This window comes from Amphiura filiformis, unplaced genomic scaffold (genome assembly GCF_039555335.1).
Source record: "Amphiura filiformis unplaced genomic scaffold, Afil_fr2py scaffold_25, whole genome shotgun sequence".
NCBI lineage: Eukaryota > Metazoa > Echinodermata > Ophiuroidea > Amphilepidida > Amphiuridae > Amphiura > Amphiura filiformis.
This window is the reverse complement of record NW_027305489.1, coordinates 358,980-367,847: the sequence shown is the minus strand read 5'-3', so window position 1 is coordinate 367,847 and position 8,868 is coordinate 358,980. Positions and strand designations below refer to the sequence as shown.

General features: G+C 38.0%; 1 protein-coding gene across 1 annotated transcript; it reads right to left on the bottom strand.

The window, feature by feature from the left end:
• Positions 1-1,520: 1,520 nt before the first annotated feature.
• LOC140143675 (uncharacterized) lies at positions 1,521-7,779 on the bottom strand. The gene is made up of 2 exons (XM_072165495.1): positions 7,497-7,779; positions 1,521-3,455 (listed from the first exon to the last, which is right to left on the bottom strand). Exons 1-2 carry the CDS (start codon positions 7,563-7,565, stop codon positions 1,632-1,634), a joined length of 1,893 nt encoding a protein of 630 aa, XP_072021596.1. The 5' UTR covers positions 7,566-7,779; the 3' UTR covers positions 1,521-1,631.
• Between the last annotated feature and the right edge of the window lie 1,089 nt (positions 7,780-8,868).

Below are 8,868 nucleotides of genomic sequence, written 5' to 3'. Positions count from 1 at the left end.
GACTAAAGTTCTGAGTGTACAATTAACTTATTTTTGTTTTCTTCTTTCCAATAAATATAAAATATCACGACCATTTTGCTTTTTCTGGGACACTCTGTACCGCGGAGTTCAATTCCAAATCTGAGATCTAAATTCACTAGTAATAACCACAAGTCCGACAATTAAACACCCACTCACAAAGAATAAGATATCCTCAATATATTACTGGCATACCATTCACTTATTTTTCAATTGTTTGTTACAGTAAAGATAAATATAAAATATAACGACCATTTTGCTTTTTCCGGGACAGTGGACACCCTTTACCGCGAAGTTCAATTCCAAATTAATCTGAGAGTTTTTATTGGCACTGGAAACTGGATGTCCCATATGGTGCGTATTTCTTATATTAACCGAATATATTTCTTATATTTCAGTTCCTCTTCCTAGCTGTAGTTTTACGATGCACTTTCCGTTTCTATAATTAATCGAATCCATAATTGAATGACTGCCATAAAAATTAGTAAGAAGGTGTTACATTTTATCTTATTCCAGTTCCTCTTCCTATAATAAATTGGCTTTGAGCTTTCGTCGCAACTATATAATTGATTCCATATCAAGTTGGAGCGATGGGAAAAGGTTAGGGCATAAAGGGCATGATTTATCTTTTTCATTTTAAGTGATCAGAATCATTAAGAATGGTTTAAATTGGTTCTGTTCGTATTAAGGGGTCGAGGAATTTTTGCCTAGAAATATTGATCACAGGTTCAAAATTGATGGTGCATATCAATGACCAAACTCTATAGTTTCATATTTTAGCATGATCACTTGTGTAAGGTCTTAGGAAATTATGTAAATAGGCTTGAATATTTTATGTTAGCTCACGCACTTTTTGTTTGCAGCCAAGATTTCATAAATTTCCCTGGTGGCGATTTTCCCACAACTTCGTTACTAACTTCAAACTTTAGAGAACGGTATATGCCTTAATGTTTCATTCACCATGTTCACCCAAACAATTAACCTCAATCACTCTGCGAAAATAACGCCACAGGCTCATCTTTGCCGTACGCTATCTACATGATCTAGATCTTCTTCGTTATAAACTGGATAATTTATAGCACATTGCTTACACAAAACAAATAATGCCTGGCTCATAAGTACCTTTCCTTGGCGGCACATAGACTCCAACAAAAATAGAAACAACAGAAGTTTCATAAGTCTGCCACGAAATCAAGTTTACATTTTCTTATATACTAAACACTAGGAAATCCCCATTCTATTACTAGCTCACTACTAGCTCACTACTAATTCACACCCAACATACATGTACATGGCATATAAAAGTAACAGGTTCACATGTTGCAATGGAATGACTGCACCAACCCTAACCCAACACTCTAAACGTTTTCAGTTTATGGTATTAAATAATGATGAAAAAATAGGTATGTGACTTTTAATTTGTTATATACAGTTATTTTCATTTAATATATTTGAAGCTTTGTTTCTAATATAACACGTTATCTTGGTTAATGTTCCTAAAATGATAAGCTATATGTTTGTTTGGCATACAAAATAATCTTTAGTCTTTCACCACGTTCACCTTATAGTCTCAGCTGAGTAGTTCATAAATAGCTTTGAATGTTTATGATTAATCATATCTTTTTTACAATTTCAAAGGAGATAATTGCAGCGTGGAAGAAATAAAACTCGAGCATTGGACACATGACTAAAGCGAACAGCTGCGTGGTCACATCTCCAAATACTTGAGACATCGCCGGCAGAAGTAAATAATTATTAGGAGAAGTGGAAAACCACTCGCTACTTAAACTTGCCAGTACCCAAGATGCCACATTCAGTACCCCGTTATATACTAACCCGTAGCGTTCAAAGTTGGACATTTCTATTCCTGTTCTCTGAAGACAACTCCTTGCAATGAGATAATAGACCTCAAACCAATGGTAAACTACAACCAAAAGAGTAAAACCTAACAGAAAAGAAAGCTCTTCTGTCCTTAATGGCTGAGATGACGTTTCAAAAGATGTCAAAAGAGCAAGGGGAGCGAAGAAACGCAAAAACCAATAAATATAATTGGCAATGTTTGTGGTAATCAGAAACAATTCGGAACAGGTGAGGGACAATATCGTCAAGCGCATTTTTAGTCGTTTCATGGTCTTGTGAGTAAGTATGAAGAACAGAACCATAGGGATATGAAGCACTAAGTGAATGCTATTCCAGATGTATACATTTGCATTCTCCAATAATTTAAAGTGACCACTTAATATGGTGAACATGGCGATGTATACAACACAAACAAGTAACGACCCAGCTATGACAAAATTTATAACTCGTGTCTTCGTAACATCAGTCTTTCCAACGGTTTCTGGGCTCTGACCATTGACGTCTCCATCAAGTTGGTCAACGCTATTGCAGCACCTCAAATTTGCGCGATTGATCTTATCCATCGTACCCCAAAGATTGAATAGAATACCTAAACTGATAATTAGAAACTCACCAAGGAATGGCTTGAGAAGACTTTCGAAGTTTTCGAGCAATACAAGGACTATGTCGTCGGTGGTATTTTTGTTTGTTAAGTTTGATGAAGAGCCCGAAGGTGTCGATTTGTTAGAACAGTCTTCAGTAAAGTGATAGATCGGAAAGAGTGTTAGAGTAAACCAAGCCCAGAGTTCTCCAGTAATCATCAAAGCGATGAAACAATGGAACATAGCACAACCTTGTAACGCAACACCTTTAAACCTGGCGTAAAACACGATCTGAACAGAAAACGAGGCTACGTATAATACATCAAGTATTATGGCATAAATGCCAAAAGAACTGTTTAGAAATGGGTCTCCTTGTTTAAGATGAGTATAGAGAGTACTGGTTGGTTTACAAATCAGGTACACAATCCCGCCAATGCCAAAACCTACGACTGCATAGGAAACATGTGCCTGATGAGAACGTGGACGCTTATCAAGTTCTTGGATAGTGTCTTGTGACTCTGCAATCGAATTGTCATCTTCATGGGATGAACACCGAGAAATATCTGAATTATTCATGTTATCTGAAATACCAATAAGTGCTGTATTAGAAGAAACACGAATGCGTCCCTCTCGGATCCAACGTTTCCTTTTAAACAAGCCAAATGTACAAAACGCGGTAGCCATACATACATAGATTCCCTTAAACACGTAAGATAAGTTATAGATATGGTTGACAAACCGTTGCGAGTTATGTGTGCATGATACCATTATAGGGAGAAGAGACACGGCAGCTCCACAGCTTCCTAGGAGGAATATGATCATAAGGGAGGCATTGTAACTTTCGTGACTTTCACCTGTATCAATCTCAGGTTCATCGCGGTGATCGTGACGAGGAGAGTAGTGCGTAGTGCCAATGACATTGTTGTGACGCTCTCTGGGAGTTGGTGACTCGCTACTAGATGATTGCGTCAGAAGCGGAGCAGTCTCATCAGCAGTCTGTAATGCAAAGAAAAAAGCGAGCACAAAACCTGAATAACTCTACAATAGAGGTCCGCATAAAGATATTATGTCACTAATATTGTATTTTGTTGGCCGGCTCCATGTGGCATCCAGTACAGGGGCCAGCCCCATACAATTTCCACGTCGTTGGACAGATGTTTCAAATGGACAATCATCTATTATAAATTAGGCAGTGTGACGAATTTGTAAGGCTACATTATTTCGGGATTTTTTCCCCTTTTTTTTGCGATGTGAAGAATAGGGTCGTCCGCACTCCAATAAAACGTCAATTGTTTTTTACGTTAAGAGGGATAAATTATATTTATTGGTTTCAAAAGCGCTTAAAACACCTTGTTGATTAATTCACCTCCAATAAGCTTGCCATATTTTTTACTTGCACGTCATTTTTTGTCTGATACCCGGACACTCAAATCATTACGCAGGAGTAGCTCACAGGTAATCAAAATATTGTTTATTCAATTTTATGGTGTTTGTTGGACACACATCTTGAGCCTATTTAAGTGTCCATTATTTTATTTACACAATGATGACAATAATATTGCGTGCTTATTTAATGCTTATTTATAAACCACATGTGGAGGTTTTCTTTTCGTTTCTTTTGTTGTTGTAATGTGGAGTCCTACAGGGGAGATATTTAATTTGTTTTACTGTGTTCACCTAACAGTGGGCATGGCGGGGGAGGAGGTCGGGTTTTTTTGGGCGTACTCGCCGCAGCGAGTACGCACTCATTATATTGTCACTTTTGGCCTTTAATGGCGTTTAGTATGAGATGAAACTTTCGTCACAATTTTTGAAGTCTGAAACGACGATTGTGCGATGCAGTTCCGATGGAGTATTTGTATACTAATTACTCACTATAACATTAACGATCCATTACATACAAGCTAGACACGTACCTCGCGGTGATCTTTTGATAGAAGTAATAATTATTGGAAATAATAGAATCACTTTTGATCCATACCGGATCTTGCAGAGAAATATTATGGCCGTAATATTTGCACAGTACAACCATGACAACGGGCAGTACAATTGCCAGATTTTTGTCCACGTTTTCGCCCAATGAAAGTGCCGCTGTTTGAGAACGGCAGACAGGTTATCAGACATAATCAGCAGTATCAGACACTAATTTTGTCCCAGCCTCTCAGATAAGGACCGTGCACTATACATTCGAAAAACCCGTCAAATATTATGTGCACAACATTGTAAAAATATTGTCTTATGTATCAAACTTACAATATGTGTTGTACAGTAATTAAATGCAATAATTGTCATGCTTAGCCTACATGCAAAATTAAAACTTATCATCCGCAGTATATTATAGGCTTATAATATGTAGGCCTATTCTTACATAACTTTTCTTCTTTTGTAGCCCTGAGCCCCTAGACCAAAATTATTGAGGGGCTAAGCCCCACAAGTCCCTTCCTCGGTTCCTAAGCCTATGTGGACACACCTGCAACCGTAGACATCCACGCTTAAACAAAGACAGCGCAAATAACGTTGGGGGTTCAATACAAATCACAATTGCATAGCATGTTGTTGGGTGTTGGTAAGATACGTAGGTCTGCCGTGATTCAAGGTATCTTTTATCAATTTGTATCCCCATTTTCATATAGTAGGTCTATGCAAAATGGGGTCCTTGTGTGCAGATACTTACAAACAGGGGTGTGTTTGCAATATACAAAAAATACGTTTTAATCACACTTAAAAACCTTTTCAAAAATCGTAAAATACTACACGTGCTTGATTGTTTATCCCAGTTCACTCATTCTTACTATTATTTCCAATACTTATGTCATAAACATTTATAATACCCTACATCATGCGCACTTTCTCTGGTACGCCCATTTCCTTTTTAAAGGAATTTTTATACAAATAAACATTAATTTTCGCCAGGTTCGCCGTCGCAAATTATAAAGGAGACAAGGAGAAAAAGTGAGCCCGCCCGGAAATCGAACCCAGGACCTCAGGTTTACGAGACCTATATGCCTTAACCTATGGATGGCGGAAACCTTCAAAATACGCCTAAGAATACGCCTAAGAATACGCATAACCTTAGACGTCTAAGATGCAATCTTAGACGTCTAAAATGCATTCTTAGGCGTCTAAGATGTAATCTTAGGCGTCTAAGAATTTCGCGGTTGGCTTAAATCAACGAATCACAGGACCGGAAATCCAAAACAACCAATCATCTTAGGCGTATTCAATTTTGACCAATGAAATCTTAGACGCCTAAGATTTTACACGCCTATCGGCAGAGAGTGTTCCCAGAGATTCTCTAGACGCAATTTCAAACAGGTAAATATATACAACTTCGTACAGCTATACATGTATGGTGATATCCGAATAATCAGACCCATCCGAACAAAATATTAATTTCTGACATGATCGTGTTCTGGTAGGGTTACATCGGATATGGTCTGTGCCGGGTGTCAAAAGCATGGAATGTCAATGTCATTGTTTATGTGATCAAATCTGTGATTACACCCATTCAACATAATCTTTAAAACTTATAGTTATAAGAATGTGATTTGGTGATACCGTCCATCACTAAAATATCAATCTTAGACGTGTAAGAATTCTTAGGCGTGTAAAATCTTAGGCGTCTAAGATTTCATTTGTCAATAATTGAATACGCCTAAGATGATTGGTTGTTTTGGATTTCCGGTCCTGTGATTCGTTGATTTAAGCCAACCGCGAAATTCTTAGACGCCTAAGATTGCATCTTAGACGCCTAAGAATGCATCTTTGACGTCTAAGGTTAGGCGTATTCTTATGCGTATTCTTATGCGTATTTTGAAGGTATCCGCCATCCACAGATACCTTCAAAATACGCCTAAGAATATGCCATTCTTATAACTATAAGTTTTAAAGATTATGTTGAATGGGTGTAGGCCCCCCTAATCACAGATTTGATCACATAAACAATGACATTGACATTCCATGCTTTTGACACCCGGCACAGACCATAGCCGATGTAACCCTACCAGAACACGATCATGTCAGAAATTAATATTTTGTTCGAATGGGTCTGATTATTCGGATATCACCATACATGTATAGCTGTACGAAGTTGTATACATTTACCTGTTTGAAATTGCGTCTAGAGAATCTCTGGGAACACTCTCTTTTTTAGTCACTCTGTAGTTGTACGGGGGACTTTTATTCTTTACGGGGAGGGGCTCATTCCCCTCGCGTCTTCAGCAATCTTATCATTCAATGGCCGCAACAAGTAAAACTTTCTAACAATCGAATCAAGCCCAAACACAATGCATTTACTAACCGCGAAAGACGGTGCTAGTGTCAAAATGTTCAGAAGAGGCTATAGAATCTTTTATGCCATGTTGTCAAATTGTAACCCGTGCATTCTGTGACGTAATGGAATTCAGGAACGGGACGTGAAATGCATGGCCATAAACATGACTTGCGAGAAGTGTTGCAAATAGAATTTTGATTGTTTATTGCATACTTGCATTATTGTATGTTTTATGCAAAATACGAGAATGAAGGCATGATTAACGGGTATTAGTAGCCTGCATCGCCTCATTTTCAATTCTTTTTTCATTGATATTTTCTCCAAATAGTTTTAGAACGATGGTCTTTCAGAATATACAACAACATGAGCTACAACCTTTTAGCTTTAACATTTTCTTGGCCAATTGAGAAGCAATAACTTTATATTTTTCAGTTAATGTCATAAGAAACTCATAATGCTTTATTTTATGACACTCGGCCAAAGCCAGGCAAAGCCCAACCGAGCACTTGTGTTTCAGATGTACATTTTATTTTTGAAAAGAGCATACAATCAGTGACATATAGGCCTAATAAATAAACAAATCACAGCCTCCTCTCGAAAACTAGTGCATTGCATATGCACTTGCAAAATTAGCATTGTGTGTAAATTTTATTACAAACTTGAATGGCGTTCATTTTATGAACTGAAAGTGTATACAGTGGAGAAGGCTGGAATGTGCACTATATCCTCATTTAAGGCCATTTTAGGCATTATAAAGAACTCACCTCAATATGCCTTTCCGTTCTTTCCATGTCACCCATTGTGTATCGGTACTGTTCTGACGTGTGTTTCATAAAGCTGTGTGATCTACTGGTGGTTTATCTTCGATCTCAGAAGTCCCCAGAACGCCACTAATCCAATTGCCCCAGTGAACTCAGTCTTACTAGTATAGGCTACATAGTATAGCTGTAACTATTCTACCCATAGCGGACATAATTATACTGATATATGTTCAAGGATTTTAAAACAGAAGACTGTGCTTCAGTAAAGCACTATTAAACTGAAAAAATGAACCACATCATTCAAATTTCAATCAACTTCGCGCAACGCGGAAGCAGAGTGAAAACAAATAATTTATATCTGCACTCAGAGACCCCTTCTGCAGCACGGAAAGGAAACATGCAGTTCCAATTTCCAAATTCAATTCATCGTGCTGTAGTGTCTTGGCATGGAACGCGTGTATGGATGTGGGATAGGATCTAGGAAATGATATTACCAAACGTCACTGCTCACCAGAGATGTTAAAAATTAAAAAAACTCACTCTCCAAACGAGCGAGAAGAGTGAAAATCGCACCAAAGCTCTTTCAAGATATGATAAGGGATCCGGGGGTGGGGGGTCTTCAAAATAATTTGTACAGGGATATGCTACTCAGACTTTCGGATGCTGACTCTCTCTATACCTACTTTTTTGCTGTTTTTGCCACCCATCAGTACACAAATTTTCACCCCCCCATTTTGCCTACATCCATTTCAACCAAACCCATTAGGTCTATATCCACTACGTCCAATTTGGTCCTATAACTAGTTGGTACGATAACCATTTGGTCCGATAGTTGGTACGATAACCATTTGGTCCGATAACCATTTAGTCTAATAACCAGTAAGTCTAAAATCATTTAGTCTAACAACCATTAAGTTTTGGACCTTCTTTGATATTTTTACTCTGGAAAGTGCACTTTTTACGATGGCCACCCGCACCTATACCGCCATTTTTGTTTGGTGGATTTGGGCCCCGCCCCATACAGGCTTGCCACCCCAGCTACGTTACTGACTTGTTGTCTGTTTTCAGGCAATGAAAAGTAATTATCAACGAGACGTATATTTATAGCCTGTTGTTCCTCTTCCTATAAAAGCTTTGGTTTTACAATACACTTCCCCTTTCCACCATTAATTATCCCTAGAACTACTGTCTGAGCCATATTTTGTAACACGGACTACGAAGGGGGAGGGGGCTTGTTGCAACCCCTAATTTTCAATTATATTTGGTACCAATGTATAGCTTTGGGTCTTCTTTATCCAGTGATACAAAAATAAGCACAAACATTCCCCGCATAATATCGCTATGACGTCATATTGTGAGGACACCCATTCAAATT

Coding starts and splice junctions, on each gene's coding strand:
- LOC140143675 (XM_072165495.1), bottom strand. CDS start 7,565: ATGAAACACACGTCAGAACAGTACCGATACACAATGGGTGACATGGAA. Junction 3,456..7,496: donor GAACGGAAAGGCATATTGAG/GTGAGTTCTTTA, acceptor TTTGCATTACAG/ACTGCTGATGAGACTGCTCC.